Here is a 25133-nt window from a genome sequence, read left to right on the forward strand (position 1 = left end):
CCTTTCTTTGTAGTTAAAGTCCTTTGTCAGCATGGACAAGAAATATGGTATCCATTTACAATCCAATGGCAACTACATATGGCTGATCCAACATTTCCAGTGCAGTATGTAACCTACATAATGTGGCCAGCCTTGTGCCACACAATTAGGATGTCAGTTTAAATGAGATGAGCCAATTCAGATGAGTGTCACTTGAAGGAGTGTGCTTTTAGGTGGGTGGAACCTGCTGGTGGTTTGTTCTTTTCAAATCTTTTTATGAGCATTATTACCATTAAGTTCAAGCAGAATAATTCATCCTATACTTGCACAGTGACAAGCAAATTATGGTGAATGAAGTGTTACCAATTGGTTTAGTTTTCTTCTAAAAGCTGCCTTTTCCCCTTCAAAAATGGAAGCCGAGTTTAATTCAGGATGATTCACATTGCAACTGTCCCTCTAAATTTTACCCTAAAATTATAGTCAAAGCAGTTGTTAACCCAATTTCTTAAATGAAGGAAAAGTTATTAAAACCACCTTGCCTATGTCTGTGTTACTACTTTCCTGCTTTGTCTGCAGCCTCCTGCAAGCAAAGTTATCTTGGGAAGTGGTCAAGGTGATAGCACCTGTTCTTGACATCAAGAGGACTGACATGGCCTCTAATGAAGGAGGTTTTGTTACATAAATTTATCTTCCTTTTTTATTCACAAAATGAATCCAAGTGTTTGTCCATTTTGTTTTGTATTTGGAAGTTGTACATCTTTGTATATACATCTGACAATGAAATAAAAGTAGAAATGGTGGCTATGGGCAGGACCTATCAACACTCAGGGTTTCAGTCATCTTCTGGCACAGGAAACAATTTCAGCATCTCTACCTCCAAAGGATGCAACTTTCTTGTTATAATTAATGAATGCAAAGGGCTGCCCAAGTCCATGGTACACATTTGCTATAAAGTGCCAGCAGCAATTTTCTGCTGCTCAGATCCTACTCTGGCCAGGCCCACACAGATTGTCTCCTCAGTGATGGCTGGTTCCTCTCCGCACGCTCTTTGGTTTTGAACAATCTCCAGAAGTTGCTGGGCTGCCTGGTTCACAGTCATGAATCGTGGAGGCTCATAGATCTTCCTTCCCTTTATTAGATTTTCCAAAGACCGTTCCCTTATTTGGAGATCCAGTAAGCACAGGGTGTGCAAGCCATTTTGTCTGTCTTCACTCTGTCAAAGAAGCTTTCTGGCTTCCAAGTCCTTGTCCAGAAAACAATGGAAGCTACTTCTCCAAAATTATACAACTGCAAACCACAGCAGCCCACAGCACTCAAGATGGAAGCATTATGAACAATTCGGTATGGGATCCCCATCTTTACTGCTCTTAGAATTAAGATCACTGTGTGTCGTAGCCCCAAATGGATCGCCAACAATAAGGAAGGCAATATCATTGGCATCAGCATCCTTTAAAATTTGTTCTACTTCTTGTTCCACTACCTGTCTGTCAGCAGTAATCAATGGTCTTCCACAAAACTGCTCCAGCCTCTCCTTCTCCACCGTCAGCATGGAGGTGTACGGCTCCAGGTACATGCGGCTGCACTTCTTGACAATCTCCAGGCCTTTGACGGTGATGTCCTCAGCATCGCCCAGGCCCAGGCCCACCAGGTAGGGCATGTTCCGCGCCGGAGGGGGGAGGAGGAGGAGGAGGAGGAGGAGGAGGAGGAGGAGGAGAGGAGCCCCGTGGCTGCTTCTCCGAGGCCGTCCCAACAGGCCCGCCGTGAGCGGGGGAGGGGCGGGCTGCCGGGCTGGGGTCCCTTCCGACCACCCTCGGGCCGCACTGGCCCAGACGTGCCCCCTGGTTACCCGCCACAGGCTCCTCTGCCAGGACCGGGCCTCGTGCCCCGGCACCGCTCCCGACTCTACAATTTACATTTTGCCTTACTCACTGTCATGGTTCACTTCAACCAGAACTTCCATAACTGTCTCATTACATGAGTAAATAAACTTCCATAACTCACTACATGAGTAAACTCCACTAATATTCATCATATTAACATAAGCTTGTGACATATACATTTTTTAAATTTTTATTTCTTTAAGGCAATGCGATTAAGTGACTTGCCCAAGGTCACACACCTAGGCAATTATTAAATGTCTGAGGTTGGATTTGAATTCAGGTCCTCCTGACTCCAGGGCCGGTGCTCTATCCACTTTGCCACCTAGCTGCCCCTGTAATATACATTTAACAATTATCTTAATACAAAGAATACCCAGTATATGGTTTAAAAATAAAAACAGTCTTAACCTTTTGCTCTCATTACAATGACTCAAATATCCTTAATCAAAATGAATTTTTTTTCAAAATATTCCCAAATATACCATAGATTTTCCTTTTTTTTCCTGTTGTACTTATCTGACTCATAGTCCTTTCTTTAAATTAGACCTTGAAACTATAATTATCCTAAAAATTTCCCATTCTTCTTCTTCTTCTTTCCTAAATATCCTCTGTAACATAAAAATTAAGGAATCTTAACTCCTGTCTAAACATGTAGCTGACAGCAGGTGTCAAAGTAACACACCTAATATAAATTAAATATAATATGTAAATTAAATACAATTGACCTAAAACTTCTAACCATAAAGATCCAGGACATCAAAGAAAAATTCCTTTATAGATATAATCATTGAATGTCAGTGTCCAGGCAGAGGTCATGTGGATAGTCAAATGTCTTAGGCCAGATTTATGCAACCAGGTGAGACATTATCCAAATGTCACTTTGGGGAAGTCAAGTCAAAAGGGTCCAACTTCAGGCCTGCACCGAAAAGCCACCCCTTTGATGGTATATCCCTGTCACCTGAAATCAGTCCATTGGCTTCCTTGGCTCCAAGAACAACACATTGACCCAGTAACACTTCCTTTTTGCTGACCATCCTGGTATATGACATAAAAAAGAGAAAATTGATTAAAAGTCTTGTGATCTGAAATATTTGTTTTACCTAATTAGAATTTCAAGTGAGTCCAATTCACTAAATTCCAATTATAAGCTTAATGGGGTCCCAATTAATGAATCTCCTACCTAAAGCTCTGAGTGTCCTTCCTGGGTCCTTGCTAAAACCCTATATGCCTCATCTCCTACCTCTTACTCCAGGCTTCTGATCTCCAAACCCACTCCCTCCATCTGAAATCATATATCTATTTTATCTCTATATAAAGATGTTATATCAAATTCTCCTTGACTAGAGACCCCTCCTAGCCAGTTGTCTTACACAACAAATAAACACTTCCTTTGGTGAGGACATTGCCTATCATCTCCTAAATTCTCACATAATAATCAGCTAAATATTGTCCAGAAAAATATCAAATTAGCTTTCTTGTGTTTATCTTTTTATATTACAGATGCTTTTACTTCAAAGCAAACAACCACAGTTTTGAAATATATATATGTATGTATTCAAAAATATTCCCAATTCACATATATAGCTAGAAACTTCTATACATAAACTTGTTTAGTTACTACCCATCCTTAACATACAAATTATTACTTTCAGAATTCTTTAAAACCATTAGAGCATCTTAGGTGACTTTAAATTTCCAATATGTGTTATTAATTCCAATATAAAAAAACAGCAATACGAATATCACACAAATTACTAGATTGTACAAAACAATCCTTCTATTATTACATTATGCATGAACCCACAGATCTATTCCAAAAGGGATCATAATTTTTTATCTTTCCTTTATTACCCCTTCAAGGTAATCACATTAATTCCAAGCTTTAACATTGTAGTATTCAAATAGCTTATATGTTCATAAGAGATAACTGAATATTGTAAATATAATCTCTTTGCAGTTACAGAAGAATATCACATAACTGACAAATACATCTTACTCATCATTAAGTTACCTTACAGTGGGATCACACAATTACTATTGGTTCAGTCATCTATCAAAGCCCACCACATCAACTGTCCATATTCTTGACTTCTTTAAAATTATGTATACATTATTAATTTACATTAAACATAAGATTCTTATTTAAACATCATTCCCCTTAGAACAAGAGCAAAATGAATATCCTGCTATCTTTATACATTTGTCTTCCAGACCTAGACCTCTTTACCCAGATCCTTCAAGAGTCCAATCCCATGCATATGATACATTTAAAACCCAACTGCAATTCTTATTTATGCTATAAATGCTAGGCACTGTTAAAACATTTTCTTATCTTCAGATAACGGATGTTAAGTAGATTTTACTTTTAGTTACACACACACACACACACACACACACACACACACACACACACACATTCCCTTCAATAAACATGTGATAAGACAACATATTACAAACTTTCTTCCTTTACCAACAAAAGGCCTTATGAGGTTGTTGACAATGTATTATCAATTTCAATTTAACATCAAACAAATCAGATTACAAAATTTAGTACAGTATATCTCTTTCCCAAAAGAAATCAGTAAATATCTCTGATAACATAATTATGTATTTTCCTAATAACACAATACCACTGTTGTTTAACTCAAAAGTGTTTCAAGAGAGTTTAAAATCCCAAACCACTTTAACAATCTGAGTTATTTAATTCCTCCCATTATGTTCAAATTTATCAAAATGTAACAACACTAATTCCCCTTTTTAAAATCCTCAGTATGCTTCCCCAGATTCCTGGTTTTCATCTTTTCTTCCTTTCCCAATTTCATATCACATCTGTGATGGGGACTCTTTCCCTTTAAGGTTAAATTTCCTGTCCCCCTCCCCCCTCCACGGGTGGGTGGAGCACTCCTTCAGCTAGACTCAATGTTTAGAGTTAAAATAGAAATCATCCCTCCTATAATTTCTCAGTCTTAATCATCATCTCCCTTCAAATTCCTTTTGCCTTTCTGAACTCTCCCCTGCACAGCTTTCTCTTTAAGAGCCTCCCCTGCTCTCTGCAATTCAATTCACCAGCTACTGCTACTGCTAGCTCAGATGGGGTAGGACAAAATTCCATGAGGGAGACGCCAGACCCTGCTGATCTTCTTTCCTTCTCCCCTCTACCTTCTGTAACTCCTGGGTTCAACTCCCAGCTCCCCCACAGTTTAAAACTTAAGCTGAGTTCCCCAATCCAGAAATAACTAACCCGGACTTCACTTACACAAGACAAAACACACATGAAACACATACATACACACATGAAACACATACATACATACATTACTCCCCCACCCCCGGGGGCCATACTCACGTTAGATTCAATCTTGGCTTCCTTCCTTCTGCCTTCCAGCTACCAGCTCCTGACTACAGGCCTAGAGGCTACCTGGCCTCTCATGTTCAGCCTGAAACCTTTCCCTTGGTGGGCTTTGGCTTTTGGAGAACTTCCTGAGAGGGACTCCAAATCCCCCTCCCTCCCTTTGGGTCTCTCCTTCTTTGGAGGACTTCTCAACTGATCCAAGGCGTTTCTGGCTACCACCTCACCACCCTTGAGATGGTTCTCTTACTACGGTTCTTATCCCCAGACATTTTAATCACTCTGGGTTCCAAACCTTGGGCCAATCTTCCTAGGAATCGCTGAGATATTTTCCCCACAGAGAACACCAAGAAAATGGGCTTGAAATTTAAGCTTTTTTGCACGCATTATTTTCTTGTGTTCTTTGGGGAAAAATATTGAAGAATAGAGTTATATTATAACATCCCTTATAAGCTCCCAAATTGTTTTAAATGGCTCATGAATACTTAGTCCTGAGTGATTAAAATGGTTTTTTATTAAGGCATCTTAATAAAAAGGCAAACCTCTCCAAGGGAGGGGGATCCTGAAACCCCCAAATGCTAGATGCTATATGTACTTTGAAAGACTTTGTCCCTTCTCCTTTATGTTGATCATTGATTGGGGTCACAAACCTAATTGATACATTTGCCCCACCCACATACATTTTTTTCCTACCCTGCTCATTATCCAATGAGCAAGAATAGCTATCTCCTTGAGCAGTTACAAAGGACAATAGCACGGACTCCTATTCAACCCCTGCAAAGTTATTTCACCTTTGTCTTAACTCTCTCCTTCCTGTAAATAGGTTGGCATCTCTTAAGTTTCCACAAAGACTAGACATTCTGGATTTTGTAATGTATTATCCTCACAGACATGTGTGAGATTCTGGCAATATCCTTTCTCACCCTTGTGAAAGCAAAACACTTGATTCTTCCCCAAAATTGTGTTAATCTTTAAAAGTATAGGAACCTTAAAACATAGGGGTAAGTAATATAACAACAAAAAAATGGATTAGTCATGAAGTTTTATTCTCTGGGATTTACCATTACTGTTAGGTGGAGGTCATTCTTATAATGACCATACTAAGGTTAGGGAGATCACAAAATTTATAGAACAATAAGGGAATATATTCATATCCCTCAAAATATACACAAGAAGAGACAATATCTTAAACTTGCCTGAAGACCGTCCCATTATTTGATATCAAGGAGAAACATTCTTCTATAAGGCTATTTTGTCTGAGAAAGATAACATTTTTTGAGTTTAAGTACCAGGAGGGCAGGACAAGTACTTTTTTTTTTTAAGGACCTAATTCTTTTCTGGACTAAGGAAGGCCGGACAAGTTTTCCTTTCAAAGTCTAAGGAGGACACATTCCATTCCTCACAATAGCTAAGAAACATCAACTCTTGACCAGGAATAGTTGTAAAAACTTATAGAAATCATTATACTTTGACATTTTCCCTCATTTTGATCAAAGATGAAATCATTATGTCAGCTATAGATCAACTAAAGAATAAAAAGCATGAGGGGCTTGTTGGAGGGGAAAATAGCATCTCTAGGATACGTAGGATTGCTAGAAGAATGGTCAGACAACAAACATAAGATCTATCTATGGGGGGGGGAGCATAAGGATGAATGATGCATTCACAGATTCAAGGGCAAGTTACAAAGATGACAGGGGCAGTCCCCTTTGATTGAATAACCCCTACAATAAAGAAGCCCCAGAGGGAGAAAGTAAATAATATAAACTTCTAGTCCATTTCTTCTTTCTTCGGCATACATCTGATGTCTTCTGTATCTCTAGGAGACTATCAATAACCAAGCTTTTTCCAAGTACATTAAGGTTACTTGTATGTTTGTCCATCATTTTTGAAGAAGACCATGACATCAGGGAGATGATGCCATGACAAGCATGAATTAGATTTGAGTGAGGGGATGCAGTGCTAAATCACCAGCTTCATTTTCTCCTCCAGAGTTATCTGGATCCAGTGGCCAGATATGAATGAGGATAACTGGAGATGACCCTGGATGAGAGGCAATCAGGCTGTGACTTGCGCAAGGTCATGCAGCTAGTTTGTTTCAAGTGTCTGAGGCCAGATTCAAACTGATGTCCTGATTCCAAGGCCAGTGAACTATCCACTGTACCACCTAGTTGACTAGCTTACTTGTATGTATCTTCCTTTCTGATAAAAGAAACACAAATTTTAGGTCAAAAACCTCTTTGATTTATCAATTGTCACACAGAAACTTTGGTTTACAAATAGAAATTTTAAAAAATCTAAATTTATACAATCCAGTTTTGACTCATTTTAAAGTACTTGGCATCATTTTATTTCCCCCATTTGGAAGATGCTACTCCACTCCCAAGAATAAGTTCCATAAGAAGAATCATTTTTTTGGAACAATGTGTATCTAGTAGGTGATTTATAAATCAGTTTTAACGTTTTTTGCCTATGGTTTAAAAGAATCAGAAAAATTTTAAAAATTAACAAAAATTAACCAAAAAATAATTTAAAAAAACAGTCCACACATCAACCTTCTTTGAGTATATTTTAGTTGACTTAAAAATCTCCATTTTGAAAAACTAAAGGATCTTAATTCTCACAGGAGTATGTAGCTGAGAACAAATGCCAAAGTTAGCCTATTTGGATATTAGAATTAGGTAGTTACAGTAGTAGGCTTGCCTTATTCCAGGGAAAATCCTAATTAGGGAGGGGAAAGTTACTTTACTAATAATTTACTGATCTCATCTAAAGAACATGAAAACTGGGATGGGGGTAGGTACCCATATTGCTTTGAACACTGTAAACTATATGGTCAGTATAGAGGGAACAATTTATGATAAAACATATTTCCCTTTTCAAAATGTTTCATCTACTACATGCCTCAATAATTCAAATTAACAAATTCACAATTTTCATACTAAACAGCCTTAAGTCAAATTCCTTTATTAAATCTTTAATTTTTTTTTAACCCAGGGGAATTCTCCTTTCAAAGAGTTCCAGGTCTCTCATTTTCCCATTTGCAATAACTATGACAAATACCACTTTCCTTTTTAGACATTATTTTAAAATCTGATGGGCATGAAATGGAATCTAGGTGCAGATTTAATCTGTATTTTTATTTTTAGTGATTTGGAGTATTTTACATGGTTGTTGATTTACTTGCATTTAACCTTTAGAACTGCCTAGAGAATCACTTTTATTCTTATATATTTATATCAGTTCCTTATTCATCTTGGATATCAAATCTTTATCAGAGAAATTTGTTGTAGATTTGCTCTACTTATTCCTCACCTGATTTTAATTGCATTGATTTTGTTTGTCCTAAAGTATTTCAGTTTTATGTAATGAAAATTGACCATTTTATATTTTCTGATCTTTAGCCTCCATTCAGTGAAGTAAGTGCAATTGGAAGCTTGAACTGGAAAGGTTTAAAATATTTGATTTGGCTAACAGGATAAAGATCTTATGATGCAAAAATTCACTACCATTCTCTTTTTGTAAATGTAGGTTTTTACACACACACACACACAAACTATATCAATATCTATCTATCTATCTATCTATCTATTATTCTTGAAAAGAAGTAAGAGGGTAGGAATGTTGACTGGTATTTTACTGGAGATAATTCTTCCTCCCCAGGGGCCTTTGAGTTATATGCAATCCAGAAAGGTATTCACTTCAAACTGGGGGGGGGGGGGCGGTAATTGAGTAAGAAACAGTGTAAAACTAAAAGTGAAGCTCAAAGAAGGGGATTTTCATAATCATAGGAATTCACATGTAAATGAGATCTCTCATTTTATAAAGCACTTTCCTTACTATATAGTTCAAGCACTATTATTCCCATTTTACAGATAAGGAAAAGAGTTTTATATCGATCAACTGAGTTAGATATGATCAAACAACTATTAAGTGTCATAACCAGGACTGCTAATTTTAGCAATTATCTAACTTTGACTCCAAACCCCAGCACTCTTACCAATACATCATGCTGTTGTATGAATTTAGGTGTCTACTTCCAAATCACTTTGGTTAAACTGAAGGAGAGGTACAAAACTTCCAAACCACAGGGTAGGAATGCCCAGATTTTAGGAAGCAAATTTAGTAGTCAGGCAAGTCCCAGTTCATTTTACCCTATAAGCACATCTAATGTACTAGGAGCATGAAGACCACAGTTGGGATTTAGTCTGAGCAGGTGTGATTTCTCTAAACTCACCAAGTGTGAGTTCTTTAAATTGCATTACAGACTAAATCTCTCTGCTAAGGGAAACACCAAAACTGGGATCCTTTTGTAGCCATAAAGCATAGTGTGTTCATTTCCTGGAATTAAAATGGCATGATTGAGTTGATCTGAAATGATTAGTCACTAAACAATTAGAAATTAGTGAAATAACATAATTGGTTCCTGTTGATTGTCCAGAGTCACTGTTAATTAAAACCTCTATTTAGGGTTCAGATGACTCTATTTAGGTCAATTATTTATTGGTTTCTGGTGTTAGCATGGAGGCTCTGCTCGATCTCCCTCTCTGTGGTCAGATTAAGGTCTATAATCCTCCAGTCACTATTTACTGAGAACATTCTATGTGCTTTATTGATTTGGGGTGTTGTTGTGCTATGTCACCAGTCTCACTTTCTCCTCCAGAGCCATCTGAGTTCAGTGGTCAGATATGAATCAGGACTATTGGAGATAGCCCTGGATTCGAGGCAATCAGAGTTAAGTGATTAGCTTGAAACAGTGAATAAATGGATAGATTTCAGTGAGGGCTGGTTTTAGAGTCAGGAAAATCAGGGTTCAAATCTCACTTCTGCTGGTTCCTTTACTATGCCAGGAAGGGCAAGTCATTAGTTCATTTTGAGTCCCAGGTAATCCTCCAAAACTCTTTTAAGTTGCTTATTTGCATTCATAAGTGTTCCCTAGTTTAAAAAAATCACAGAAGGAAGGAAGGAAGGGAGGGAGGGGGAAAAATAGACATTGTATAGACTGCTGAGGGGACTCACAAGAGGGAAATTTTGGGGGAACTGGAGCAATTAAGGGAGAAAGATGAAAGTTTGCTTGAAGAAATGAGACTTTGTACTGGGCATGATAGGATAAGGTATATGTAAAGAAATCCTAGGATCATAGATTTAGAGTTAGAAGGAATTTTAGCAATTATCTATTTATTTTACAGATAGAAAACCGAGACTAAGAAAACAAGTAATTTGCCTAATTATCACAATCATGATTGGATTGGTGCCTAGGGTCATCTATGTAATGTGTCAGAGGGAATATTCAAATCCAAGTCCTTATGCTCTAGAAGAGTGACTGTATTTCTTGCACTTTTCTATTTCATCATTATCATCATCATCATCTCAACATCCATTTACTTATAGCATACTACAGAGAACTATTTCCAATTCGGATCAATAAATCAATATTGATATTAAATGCCTACTTTATGTCAGGTGCTATGCTAGATTTTGGAGACACAAAGACAAAAGTGGTGGGGTAAATGAAATGAGCATGGAGAGGAGAGAGAGAGAGAGAGAGAGAGAGAGAGAGAGAGAGAAACTTGTAGATAGATGGTGCTATTTACTGTCTTATGTGATTTTAGTTTCTGTGGATTTGTTTGTGAAAAGTGAATTGGAAATGGGAAACAAATTTTGGACTATATGATTTCAAAGGTACATCTCTATATTTGTGATCCTATCATAAAATAACCAAGTCATATAGGGTCAAATTATATACCCAAAACTCCCTACTAGAATCAGGATGGGGAGTATTTAAACTGTTTAATCCATCTAGGGCAAGTTAACTCGTCATCAAGGACCCCATTTTCTCTACTATAAAATGTCTGGGTTGGGTTTTTATATATGGTTTTATTCCCCTTCCCTTTCACTTCATAAGAGAGAAAAGGAGGCATTTTTCCTGAGCCAGTTTCCCTTCCAGGTCTAGCTCTTTCTCTGACCAATTAGTAACTAATTGCATACTCTCCAAACAATGGCATTGGCCAATGTCATCTGTTCCTATTCAGATTTTTTTCTGGAGCCAACTTTAACCTCAGGTCACATGTTTTTTTTTTTTTTATGCCCAACAGTAAATAGGCTCTTGAGACTGTCTACAGGACTGAGCAAGAAAGCTTTGTTCTCTAAGCATAGACACTTGCACATACTATGTTAGTAAGAGAACAGCAACTATGTTATGTGTATGTGTGTGTTTGAAGCTAACAATTTAATCTAAATATTTCTTAAGCACTGACAAAAGTTCGGAATGAGCAAATTTTTGTCTTTCCTCAATATAGACCTCCTCTGCAATGTTTTTCTATCCTCTCCTCCTTCACACTTCCCCCAATTCCTTTATCTACCCTTAGGTGTCAATGAATGACAATAGGTTTGAGTTCATTCTTTCCAGGGAGGCTGAGCAGCTCCGTAGGTCCCCTGGTCATTAAATTAAAGAGATGACGCTGAGCCATGAGAGGGGAAGACTTTGTAACATCTACACCTATTTGCAAGCCTACACGGGTCTGAAATACGAGCATACACATGAGTGAATGTGTGGATTAGTCATGGAATCTGACGTTCAAGTGGGAAGGGACTCTAGAAACCAAGAGGTGAGAGCTCCTCGTTTTATAAAAGAGAAGCCCAGAGAGTGACTCCCCCAAGGTCTCTGGACTCGAACTCACTTCAAGAGATCACGCTAATTTGCTATTATCTGTGGGAACTTCGACGTATAAACTACATTTACTGAGTCCCTGTTTCCTTCTCCTCATCAAGAGGTGGTCGGATTAGAATCCTTTCCAGCTCCCTTAACCGTTGACTTCTTTCTCACTCTCAGCGCCCTTTCTTTCCATTTTAACGCGTTTCGGGGAGGTAAGAGAGGTGCAGGAAGGCTCTAGGGGCGGAGTCCAGGTAGGATGGGGAGAGGGCGGGGCCCCATCTCCGGAGTTTGCAAATCAGAGGGCGGAGGCCTCGGGGCCCCTCCTCAGCCCTGCCCCCTGGAGGAAAAGCTGGAGCGGCCACTCGTCCGGGCACCTGTCCTTGAGGAGTGGCTCGGCGGAACGGTCCTCTTCTGGCCCGGTCCGGGGCTCCCAGCCACCACGGGAGCCGCTCCTGGCCCCGACCAGCCAGATCCAGGAGGGTCTGGGGCGGTGGGACGGAGGGGGGAGTGAGGAGGGGCGAGGGAAGGGCGCCCAGTTCCTTCAAGGTGGCCGCATCGAAGGGGTCCAGGAGGGGCTCAGCCCGAGGGTCTGAGTGGATCCGGGAATATGGAGGGCGGGCCCAGTAACCTTCGGAAGAAGGCAGCGGAGCGGCAGCACCGGGCCGAGGTGATGCTGGCCGGGGAGCAGCTGAGGTGGGTACCATCCCGGGACGCCAGGGCCCGAAAGGCACGAAACTCAGCCCTTCCTTCCAGAGGACTCCTAGGACTTGAGCTGGAAGAGACCTTAAACTCTAGTCCAACTCATCCTTTTTCTACCTCCGTCCCCCATTTTACATATGAGAAAACTGAGGCTCTGATGGCGAAATGTCTTGTTAGGATAGGTTGCAAAACTAGTTTTTAAGTTGAATCAAACTGATTCCAGCTACTGCTTTCTCAACACTGTGAAGGAAAAAGTAAACCTGGATGAAAGAAAGGCGGCTAAAGAATGCTTGGGCAGACTGTGGTCTGGAGCCTGGAAACAGACTGGGAAGAAAGGGTTCCGCGGCTGAACTGGGTCACAGCCGAGCGGCCGGAGTTGGACGCGGGTGTGGGGCGGGGAGGCGGCGCGAGAGGAGAGGGATGTGCTTGGAACCAGAGTCAAACGAAAGGAATCTTTTTCTCTTAGTAGGGTGTTTCTGATCGCCTGTGTCCTGGGAGTTTCTAAGCATAGAGGAATACTATACTAGTAGTCTAGGAAAAAGGCAAGTGACAAATTGTTTCTCTAGCTGTCTCTATCTCTCAAGCTGCTCACTGTCTCTTATTTCCCTTTCTCCCTTCTTCCCTCTCCTTCTCTTTCCCCCTTCCCCTCTTTCTTCCTTTTCTCGCTCACCCCCTCATTCCTTCTCCCTCTTGCTGTTATCGCCCTCTCTTCCCTTCTCCCTCCGCCTCCCTTTCCATCCCTTTTTTTTTCTTCCCATATCTCTTGGACCCTACGGAGCCAGACCTTTCCATTTCTCTTCCCTCCAATACACTGCTACAAATTACAATTCCGTTTACCTCCTTTTCCAGCCTGAACTCGAAATTCTTTCCTTCTAAGGCCTCCTGACATTTTTTTCCATAGTGGAGAAATAAATCTGTAGGTAAATTTTTATCAAGCAGAACACTTTGAAGTTTAATTTGTGTAATTAACGTGGCTTCAACATTTTCTTAAGTCGGGGCAACCAACAAACAACAAATCAGCCCCTGATTTGTAGCAGTTGCTAATTTTCTAGGTGTAAATATATGCAACTCAACATTTTAACAATTGGACTGGAGCCAACACACTTCTGAAAAATCTTAAAAGCAAGTTTGGTTGAGAGATCTTGAAAACTTGAATTTGAATATTGAGAGAAAGCTTTCTTCCAGGCCAATGTTTCCAGCTCTTTCCTTTTCTTCCTCTTGCACTCGGAATTGGGAGGATGTCCCTCCTTTCTCTCCCTTTGCTTACTAGTCATGAACAGTCCAGTACTGTGGAGAGAACTGATCTGTTCCCCCTCCCTTGAGAACTTCCAGTCCTGTGAGCTTTTTAATTTTTACCCTTGAATTTGTCCTTGGCTTTTCCCCATAACATTGGCTTCATGCCTACACCACAGGCCCAACACACACACACACACACACACACACACACACACACACACACACACACCCTTTCCTTTCATAGCACACACATGAAGAATGAGAAATTCTGTGGCTTGAAGTCAGTTAGTAAACATTATTAAGGGTCTACTATGTAGAAACTCCGTGCTAAACTAGAAGAGAGTATAAGAAGTCAAAGTCTGGGTCTGGTGGGACACATAAAAGAGGAAACCCTTTCTGTGCTTTCAGTAGCACCCAAAGTGGTCAAGTGAGGGAAAACACCAGAACTAGAGTGCCTCAGAGGAAAAAATAAACTATCTATAGTAGGGAAACGAAGAAGAGGAGGAGGAGAGAGACCTGATGGAAGTCTGAAGTCAAGGAGGGGATTAAGAGGAGGAACTTGTCCAGTCAATCAGGAGATGAGGAGAGGAACCCACCCTTTGGGAGAACTCTAGGTTAAGTCAGAGGTCATGCATACTTCTCTCAACAGAGTAAACTTAGAAGATTGTTAGTGGAGATGCAGGATAGGAATATACATTTAAGACAAAAGCAGCCAAGAAAGCTGATTTGAATTGAGGCTGCATTAAGAGAAGCTTAGAACAAAGAAAATAAGATACTCCAGGTGCTTTACTTGAGTCAGACCACATCCGAATTATTGAGTTCAGTTTTAGATGCCTCATTTTAAGAAAGACATTGATAAGATAGATGATAAAATGGTTCGAGAGAAGGATGACCATATATAGATCAGTGAAGAGTTCTGGGTGAGTTTAGCCTGGAGAAGTAAAGATCTATGGGATGAAGGAACAGGAAATCTTATAGTTGTTTTCAAGTACTGGAAGTACTATGATTTGAATGAAGTTTTAGCCTTGTTCTTTTTGGCCCTAGAAGCAAATCTGGGAGCAAAGGGTGAACATTATAGAGGGATAGATTTCAGCTCCATATAGAATTTTCAGTCTTCTTGACTTTAAGTAAATCTCCTATTCAATGTGAAAGTAATTGTATTCTTGAATTCACCATGCATATTCATGTTAGAGAAAAAGTAGATTAATTTTTCATAAAGAAAAGTAAGATTGAATATGCTTTTTGTGCTTACACCAAAAAAATTGTAAATTCATGGATTAGAAATCAATTCCTGGGGGTGGCTAGGTGGTGAAGTAGATAAAGCACTGGCCCTGGAGTCAGGAGTACCTGGGTTCAAATCCGGTCTCAGACAATAATTACCTAGCTGTGTGGCCTTGGGCAAAAACCTAAAAAAACAAATCAATTCCCCAAAATAAAATAAAAAATATTCTTGATATCCCCTTAACAGACCTACTTCTCATAACCCAGACTGGGAATCTCTAGATCTATAATCTGTGAGATCTCTTCCAACTCTGAGATTATACAAGTAGAGTAGCACAGAGTACCTGTAGTTATATCTCAACTCTGCCATTTACTACATATTGCCTTGGAAAAAATCACCTTATTTCCCTGATACAGTGGAAGGAGGACTGAATTTGGAGTCTGAAAAACCTAGGTTAAAAATCTTAGTCATGCTCTTTGCTACCTGTGTGATCTGCACATTCATCTGAGAAATGAGCAAGTTATGTCACATGTCTGTGGTCAGAGTCTAATTCTAGAATCCTAAGATCTGAACTCTAGAAGGTTGTCATCCTCTCTTCCAACCAATTCCCAATATTATGTCTTTAGGGGCTCAGGGTCTGATCCTAGTATCAATTCTGAAATTGTTTTGGTTAGATATGACCCTTTGATACTTGTTCTTTGTCTTCAAATATTTGAAGGAATGTCATGTGAAAGAATGTGTAACCTGTCTAGCCCCAGAAAACAGAGCCAGAAGCAAATGAGAAGAATTTTTCAAAAACATAAAATTAGGCTTAAAGTTTTGGAAAGACTTCCTAAAAATAAGAGCTATCAAGAATGGAATGGTTTATCTTGGGAGGTGCTATGTTGTCCCTCCTAGGAGGTCTTCATCCAAAGTCTGGGTGAATATTTATCAGATTTATTATTCTGAAGATTTCCTTTTGAATATGAGCTATAGTTAATGGTAGCTGAAAGATCCCTTCCAGTTCTCAAATTGTGATTTCTCATTGGTTTATATAAGGATTTTGGGGAATATGTTAAATTGGATAAATTAGTTTGATATCTGAGAGGGAAGAATTTCCTTGGGGGATGGTGAGAAAACTGAGCAATCGGTGTAAGATGTCAGGAGACTGACTTCTTAGTCCATTGGGACACATACGGTCAGTTGGCTCTGGAAATACCTGAAAATTCAAAGCATGAGAGCTTTCTTTGAGTGAGTGACTACTTGGAAGGCCTGTGTTGCTCCACATCTGAGTCTTCCCAGTTTCCCTTTAGCTCACTGACATTCCTCTAGGTGATTTCGCCAAATACCTGAAGGCAGTGGAGGTGAAGGTTTGGGCACCCAACCCTGAATGCAGGTCCTTGAGGTGGTGCTTCAGAATAAATACCCAGATCACCTATGTACCTTACTTAGAGGCTCAGCCCCAAGAAGATCCTATTCTCAGAAATTTTACAGGATAATACTGTTACCTTATTCCTGCATTGGTCTAGGAGCAAGGAGACCTAGGTTCTAAGTGGGCCACTAACTAGCTGTTTGACCTTGGGAGAGTAATTTCTCTCTCTGGACCTCACTTTGTTTGCAAAGTAAAGTAGATCAGATTCTGCCTAAGTAGAAAGTTAAGTTAAAGAGAGAAGGTTTACAGCCCCCTAAATCCTACAATTCTCTGTACTAGGCTCTGGTTAAGAAACTCCTGAAGATTTGGAGGGTGAAACCCCAGGTGGAGATGGGGGCAGAAACTGGAATTGTTCTATCCAGAAATGCCCAGGGGACCAGAAGTCTGAAGTAATCTGAGACACATTCAGATGCTCTTGGTGCTAGAAATGCTAGCTAAGAGACAGGAATAAAATTACTGGGGGAATGGGCATAGACAAAGGAGAATCAGAATTATTGCTCCTTGTAAACGATAGAATGATCTTAGAAAATTTTTGCAGTTCAATTAAAAATTATTTGCAGCAATTAATAAAGTAGTAGGACATAAAAATAAACCCACACAAATCACCAAACTTTCCATAAATGTATGGAAATATAGAAATAATCTGGAAGAGTTTAAAAGTAAAATTCCATTCAGATTGAATACATAACATAAAAGATTTGGGAATCTTAAATACAAGGACTTTATGAATACAACTACAGAACGCTTTTTTTATAGAACTAAAATTGAACAAATAATTGAAGAGATATGAATTGCTCATGACTGGGTCATGCCAATATAATACAGAGAGCTGTTAGATTCAGATGCCTCTGAATCTTCTCTGCCTCCTCAGTCCAGAGACAGGCAGATTTTCCAGTTTGTTCCCTGGCTTTTTCTGGCTTCCTAGGTTTGGACATTCCATAGACTTATTGACTTAATTTTTGTATGATTCTAGTCCAGAAGAAAGGACTTACTATACCTTCTCTTTGGATTTCTTGATTGCTATTCAGTCTGCAATTTAAAATTTTTTTTCTGGATACATGTGGGAGACTTGGGTTCTTATGTGACCTTTCAGGCATCCAGTGGAAAAACAATACCACATAAATTTATTTATTCAGTGCCATACCAACCAAAATGCCAAAATAGGTTACTTTAGAGAACTAGAAAAAAATAACAAAATTCATCTGGAAGGAAGAAGTTAAGAATTTTAGAGAAATAATGAAAAAAAATGGGAAGGGGGCCTGGTAGTATATCAGACAATACTACAAAGCAGCAATTATAAAAACTACTCGATACTGGTTAAAAAATAAAAAGTTGATTAGTGAAACACCAGGCTCATAAGAGCCAAAAGCAAATAATAGAAAACAGAGCATCTGATAAACAAAAAATATCCAGTTACTAATGATAAAAACCCACTATTCTATTAAAACTTATTGGAAAATTTGACAAGTTAGGTTTAGGATGATCATTCACTCCAAGTGTACAATAACTTCCAAATTGGTGCATGCCTTAGATATAAAAGTCACATTATAAACAAAATGGAGGTGCAAGAAGAGATACCTTTCACAATTATTGATGAAGAGTTCCTAACTGAATGAGGGTGGTGCAGTAGATAGAGCACTGGTTGTGGACTCAAGAGGACAGGAGTTTGAATTCAGCCTCAGACACTTGACACTTACTGTGTCAAGCTGTGTGATCTTGGGCAAATCACTTAACCCTGACTGCCTCGCATCCAGGACCATCTTCAGTTGTTCTGATTCATATTTGGCCACTAGACCCAGATGGCTCTGTAGGAGCACTTTTAGTTATAGCAAAGCTCTAGAAAGCCATGAGCCACAATGATAACTAGGTGGCACAGTTGAGTCAGGGCCTGGAGTCAGGAAGACTCCTCTTTTTCAGTTCAAATTCGGCTTCAGATATGTGCTAGCCTGGGCAATTCACTTAACACGGTTTACCTCAGTTTCTTTATCTGTAAAATGAGCTGGAGAAGGAAATATGCCAAGAAAACCCAAATGAGGTCAAGGAGAGTTAAAAATGACTGAAAAACAACTTAACATGACAAAAGAGATAGAGTCAGAGAAACTTGAAGACATAAATGAATGCTAAGTGAAGAAAGCAGAATCAGAATAATTCATACAATGATTACAAGATTGCAAAAGAAAACAACCTGTAAAGACTTAAGACCTCTTATCATTTCAATAAATTACCAATCCCAGATTCATAGGAACGATAATAAAACTTTACCATTCACCTCTTAGCAGAAAATTAGTGCTCAAAGTATGCAGAACAAGACATATTTTCAGATGTGGCCAAGGTGTGAATTTATTTAGCTTGGCTTCATTTATTTGATATAGAGGAGGGATTTTTTATTTTTTTGGTAGAATGAGGGAATTGTGGAGGGAAAGGGAGCTAATGATGCCTCCTAAAAAAATGAAGAGAAAAATGTGTCCTCAAAGACTTTTTAAAAAATACACAGGAGGGGCAGCTAGGTGGCGCAGTGGATAAAGCACTGGCCCTGGAGTCAGGAGTACCTGGGTTCAAGAGTACCTGGGTTCAAATCTGGTCTGAGACACTTAATAATTACCTAGCTGTGTGTCCTTGGGCAAGCCACTTAACCCCATTTGCCTTGCAAAAAACTAAAAAAAAATACAAGTTGCTCATAGAGATTTGCTTTTTATATATAAAATCTCTTTCTACTCTTTGTATATGAGTGCCCATGTTTGTTGGTATTTGTCAATGTAAAAAAGTATGATATATATTTATAGATATCTATATGTAGATATATATTTTAATAAGATAAGCTAGTTAGATTAGATGATCTGTCTCTAAGTCTCTATGATTACATTAATTGACAGTCCAGAATGTGACTAAGAGAGGTTGAAGGTAAAGTGGACACTGAACACCATTTCCAGGGGTTCATTCACATGTCCAGTACTGTCCTTCAAAAGTCACTGAATGCTTTCTTTACAACTTGCCAAGTGACACAATCCCCTTCCCCAAAACAGCTATAACCTCCTGACTATGAGTCAGCCTGAATGATCACATTTAATGGTTAGGGAGCTTTGGAACGAACAATCAATCAATTCATAAGGAAGGAAATTACAGAAGGACCTCAGATGAACCAGGCTTAAGAGCCTTCCTTAGTTTTTATTTTAGCTTCCATAGGAGCTGATTCCACAATAGAAAGAGATTTATATTTAGTCAGAAGATCTGGGTTCTAATCCTACCCCTGTTAATTAGAATGTGTGATTTCATCCATAAAATAAGATGCTTAGACTCATAATCTCTGAAATCTCATGTAACTCTAAATCTATGATGCTATGATACAATCTTAAGGGCTTCAATAATTTCTGTCCCTCAGTTTTCTCCTCTATCTCTCCCCTATTTCCTTGACCCTACTTCCCTTCTGTTTCCTCCTCCTTCTCTGGCTTGCATTTTTCTCGTTGGTTTCTCTCTTTTTCACTTTTGCTTTTTGTCTTTCTTTCTTCCCCCAATTCTTTCTTCTCTTTTTCCCAGTCTTCTCCCTCTCATCTTTCTCTGTCCTTTATATCTCCTTTTTTTGTCTATTTTCCCTTTATCCTTTTTAAAAAAATTTTGTAAGTTTTTAATTTTTTTCCAATTATATGTAAAGATAGTTTTCAACATGTATTTTTTGTAAAATTTTGAGTTGCACGTTTTTCTTCCCTCTTTCCCTCCCTTCCCTCCCCCCTTCCCTAAGACAACAGGTAATCTGATATGGGCTATACATGTACAATCATATTAAATGTATTTTCCTATTAGTTATGCTATAAAAGAAGAATCAGAACTAAATTCCCTTTCCCATTTCTCTATTCTCCTTGTTTCTTACTCATTTGTTATCATTATTTGTTATCTTCTCCTTCCTTTTCTCTTCCTCTACTTCCTTCCTGTTTCTTTTTCCTCTTCTTACTTCTCCAATCTTCCTTCTTCTTCACTCCCTAAAAAAAAAAAATCACTGTTTCTAATTCTATTGACACCTTCTCACCTTGAATGATAGATTCAGAAGTCTGAGGATGGTCTGTTGTAGTGGGTAATCACCATCCCAGGAAGTCAAGTGGTCATGCATTGTCAGAGATTCCCTCTGAGCCTTGTGGAAGTTGGAATGGAGTGTACATATTTTATTTCACATTGAGCTAAGTTGCTTAGGATCAAGGTGAAGGGCCTTATTGTCCCAGAACTTAAGGGCACAGAAGAGATCCATAATTCCCCTGGAGAAATTCAAAGCAGACATTGGTACAGTGTTTACATGTACTGATGTTCCTTAGGATTCTCTTGGGAGCTAGGGAAGAATTTTTTTCTTTCAATCAGTGCAATTCTAGCTCTTATTCCTTAGGACTAATTACAAAGACAACTTTGAAGCAAAACTGGGAACATTTTAGATAGCTTTGAAGTTAATTCAGATCTGCTATATTGAGTGTGTTTGTGTATGTGTGTGTTTGTGTGTGTGTGTGTGTGTGTGTGACAGAGACAGACAGAAACAGACAACAGAGTGGTATCTTTTCAGTTTTGATTGCTTTTCAACTGTTTTTGTTGCTTCCCTATCCAAGGTCAAGACTAAAATGTATTTCATTCTCTCCACCTCCCCCATTTGGCACTGAAAAATACTCCATTCCCAGCCATCTCCCCAGACTGAGCACTTACTCCTGTTACCAAAGTCTCAGATCAAGTCTTAGAGTTGACTTATTGCCCCAAGACTGAGGTTACATCAACCATATGTCTGACTCTTAGACCCAACAGTTATACCTAATTTTAAGATTAGTTTAAAATCTTGCCACATTGAATTAGAGGGAACTGGGAAGCGTGTGTAGATTGGTCAAGTTTCTGAAGAGAGGTGTTGTGCACACTTGTGGTGAAGCTTCTTATTTAACTTCTTCTTTGAGACATCTTTTAATACTACCTCCTCCCAGCTTCAAATAACTCTTGGATGACAGAATTCACTTATATGTCTGTAATAATCCCCCCCCCCCACTCCTCAGTTTTGCCTATAGCAGTATCCCATTCATGGTAAAAGGTAACCGCAAATTGTCAGGAATTCAACTTTAAAGAATTGGAACCAGTTAATGTTTGAGTCCTTCTTCCACCAGACCTGCTTAATCTAACCTCCCTTCTTTCACTACAATTTGCTACAAATAAAGGCTTCTTATGAAACAGCTGGTGGATATCCTGAGTATTGTGATGGTATTCAGGAAATAGTAAAAGAGCTAGAAGAAAGTGTCCAGTATAGCAGAGATCCTCTATAAAGTTTTAACAGAGGGTAAAAATGCAGAATTGTACAAGAGTAGAATGCATGGATGGACTGGAAGCTACCCCAAGGGAGAGGGTACATCGCACAGTCACAGGGGGCTTCCTGTGGTTTTGTAGCTCTAGTACTCATTAGAATACCTTACATATATTCTAGCATAGTACTCTTAGGGGTGCTAATAATGGTCCAAAGAAGTTCCAAATTACTGGGAGTTTAGGGTCCTAGGGATAGCAATGAATGGATAGTGTTTTTTGGTTCACCCAAAGGATAGGTTTTGGATCTTCCCGGGTCCTGTCATTGGTCAGAGGGACCCTTATCCTTCTACTCATCTGCATTACCCTCACTGCAGGTCATATATCTTACACTTCTGAGGTTGGAAGAGAAGTATTATGGAAAGGAGCAGATCTCTGAATGAGACTAGAGGAACCCTCTGATGTCTGAGACAATAGGGACTTCCCACATGTCCACTGGATAGTGGTGAGGTATTTGGGGTGAACAATAGCCGGGGCCCCTACAGCAGGGAGGAAGGGAAGTCTCTGCAAAAACATCCGGGTATTTTTTCCTCTCTCTTCCCCACTCTCCATATGCTGGGGGTGGGGAAATTCCCCCTGCAGTTGAGGATTGTGGAATTTAAATGTGACTTCCGACCACAAGGCAAGTTGGTAGATGTCAGAATTATGGAGGTAATGATTTTCCTTCCTATCCTGATGATTTAATTTGTGTCCTAGTCTTATAGGGACTAGACCTTTTACCCTTTGACTAACTGATAGTTTGTTTCACAATCTTCCCAAACCCCCAAATACGAAGAGGTACAACTTCTTTCAGATTCCTTAGAGACAATGTTAGTGCTGGAAAGTCAAAAAGACCTGAGTTCTAATCCTCTATAACTGTGTGACCCTGATTTTAAATCACTTAACCTCTGGGTACCAGAAGCAGTGCCTGAAGACTTACATAGATGTATCAATGAGGGAGGGGAGGCTTTGGAATTCTCCTTGCTGATGAAATTATAGTTCCTTTGCATTAATCAAAATACAGGGCAAAATTATATTTGGCCTTGGTTGGGACTGAGCTGGGAGACCCTCCAAGATTTGAGGGAAGACAAAGATTCCCTGTGTGAAGCAGTGAGACTTCTGTGGCCAGTGTTATTGGCCAGAAACCTGTCTAAGCTGCCTCAGGAGAGGCAGACAGTGTTGGCTGGACTGGGCAAGTGATTGCAGAGTCTTATTCCAAGCCAACTGAAAACTCCAGAGATCTCACCTGAGGATGGGGAGCTAGTCAGCTAGAAATAAGTCAAGGGTGTGGACTGTGTGGCAATAGCCATAACTCCTGTATGTATCTTTTTTGTGCTTCTGTGTGTTTGTGTGTATGCTATGGATGTTATGTTGTAGTATGGGGTGGAAGAGTATTGACTGCATATACACAATTTGGGAGGTTGCCTTTAAAATGAGGACATGACTTTGTGTTTTTTTTCTGTAAGCAGGTAAGAGTCTAAGGCCCTGGGAGAGTTGGGAGTTCTTAATGAAAAGATGAATGAGGTTCATTAAGATGTGGAGAAGTCAACAGAGATGAGGAAAGATGGGAGGGAGAACCTGAAGTAGCTGAATTCTCGGACCTTGTACGTTACTTGTCAGGTCCCAGGATGAAGTTAGTCATGGTCACAAGACACTGCAGGGTTGTAAGACATTGGAAAAGTGTCTTCCTTCATTTCTATGACCTGAGAATTAGGTGGGGGGCATCTTCAGCAAGTTGGAACACTTTCTTCCAGTCTTGTCAAAAATTGAGAATTCTTTTTTCCCGTCCTGTCTCCTACCATATATGGAGCAAACTTTGTAGGAATTTCAGGGAGAGTGTGACTTATTTTTAGATGTACCTAAGTGCTGAATGAGTGAATAAATGTGTGAATTGTAGATTTATAATTAGTTAATTGCAAACTTTAATTGCAATTAATACAATTAATCAAGCATTTACCTAGCACCTATAATGTGCTGTATATACTGGGAAGGTTATTGTTGTATTACTCCTAGAAATGCTTGCTTAAGGCTAGTACCCTCTTTGTGTTGTTAGTAGATGAGGACTCAGGGTAATACCACCTTGCACAAAGTATCTGTAGGAAGGCAAGTGTGACTTTAATATGCCACTTACAATGTATTCCATAGTCAAATTCTCTGTTGTATTTTCCCTTGTGTTTGGAAATTATCTGGGTTTTTAAAAGCATGCATTCTTTTGGATTAACTGATGTTAAGTAGTTATTTTTACCTGCTTTTTGATTATCCAAACTGATCCTCCTCTGTATATCACTGGCGATACATGTGGTCTAACTTTCTGCAAAGGGTGTGGGAGGAGAAAATACATGTCTTCTCAGAGCTTTCCTAGCTCTTCCTCTGCCCTCTTTCACCTATTTTAGACTTCGACTTCATGATGGGAAGCTCATCAAGGATCGACGTTATCATCTTCGAACATATCCCAACTGTTTTGTCGCTAAGGAGCTGACAGATTGGCTGATAGACCACAAGGAGGCACCAGACAGAGAAACAGGCATTAGACTGATGCAAAAACTGATGGACCACTACATTATTCATCATGGTATGTGGTCTCTCCTCCCACTTTCCTCACCCCCCCCCCCAATTTTCTTGTCCCATCTGTAGAGTTCAATAGCTTCACTTCTGAAGGACAGAGGGTCAACCTTACATGTGGTCAGAGTAGTTAGGGACTTATGTGGATTGGGTAATGGTTAGAACATTGTATAGAACCTCTTCTTCCCTCATAAAGTTCTCCCAAGCTTCTTATATTTGCCTGACCTTCTCTTCAATATCCATAGCTTTATTTAATAATCTCTCCTGTTCCTCTCTCATTTTCAACTGTATCTGGCTTATATTTCTCCTACTATGGTGGAATCTCTTTGGATTTAAGATGTGGAGAGGACTTTGCTATAGTTTTTTTCTTTTCTTTCTTTTTTTTTTAAAGGTCATGGCATTTTAAAAATTCCTTCCTTTCTATTTAGACTTTAAAAAAAAATTTCTTTTGCCTCCATAACCAAAAATTTCTCCCACCCCCGTGTAGAAAAAGACAATGGTTCAGTGTCATTATGTGTGTGGCATTAGTCCTTGTAGCATGACCCAAAGATAAATAGCTACTATTTTCTTTTCCCTAGTGGTCTGAATCATCAATGGATTCCAGTTGTGTTTGAAGTTGCAAGAGAGAAAGAATGTTTTGTTAACAATGCCTTTTCCTGCAGGTGCCCTCTAGTGCTCTGCTCTATTTCTCACCTGAGCTCTCTAAAAAATTGACCCCTCCTGACTCAGCCCCATGCTTAGGATCTGCCCAGGGAAGTTGCCCTTCTGAGAATTCATCTTGGAATCCATATGATAATTTCACTCATGTTGAGGCGCTGCTAGTTAATGATGAAAAGGGCAATACTTAAGCC

The 25133-nt window shown here is 39.3% G+C and overlaps 1 protein-coding gene and 1 pseudogene across 2 annotated transcripts in view; one reads left to right on the forward strand and one right to left on the reverse strand.

Annotated features, from left to right (window-relative positions):
- Positions 1-779: 779 nt before the first annotated feature.
- On the reverse strand, positions 780-1636 carry LOC141516232 (diphthine methyl ester synthase pseudogene; annotated as a pseudogene).
- A 10739-nt stretch (positions 1637-12375) lies between these two features.
- LOC141505005 (DEP domain-containing mTOR-interacting protein-like) overlaps positions 12376-25133 on the forward strand; it is a 30135-nt gene continuing 17377 nt past the window's right edge. The window contains exons 1-2 of one of the 2 annotated variants that reach the window (XM_074210463.1): positions 12376-12556; positions 24114-24292. In XM_074210463.1, coding sequence (XP_074066564.1) covers positions 12471-12556; positions 24114-24292 — 265 coding nt within the window. In that variant the 5' untranslated portion in view covers positions 12376-12470. The remainder of the gene's footprint in view (positions 12557-24113; positions 24293-25133) is intronic. The other variant, XM_074210462.1, reaches the window with a different exon arrangement.

Source organism: Macrotis lagotis, chromosome 1, assembly GCF_037893015.1.
Source record: "Macrotis lagotis isolate mMagLag1 chromosome 1, bilby.v1.9.chrom.fasta, whole genome shotgun sequence".
NCBI classification, from domain to species: Eukaryota; Metazoa; Chordata; class Mammalia; order Peramelemorphia; family Peramelidae; genus Macrotis; species Macrotis lagotis.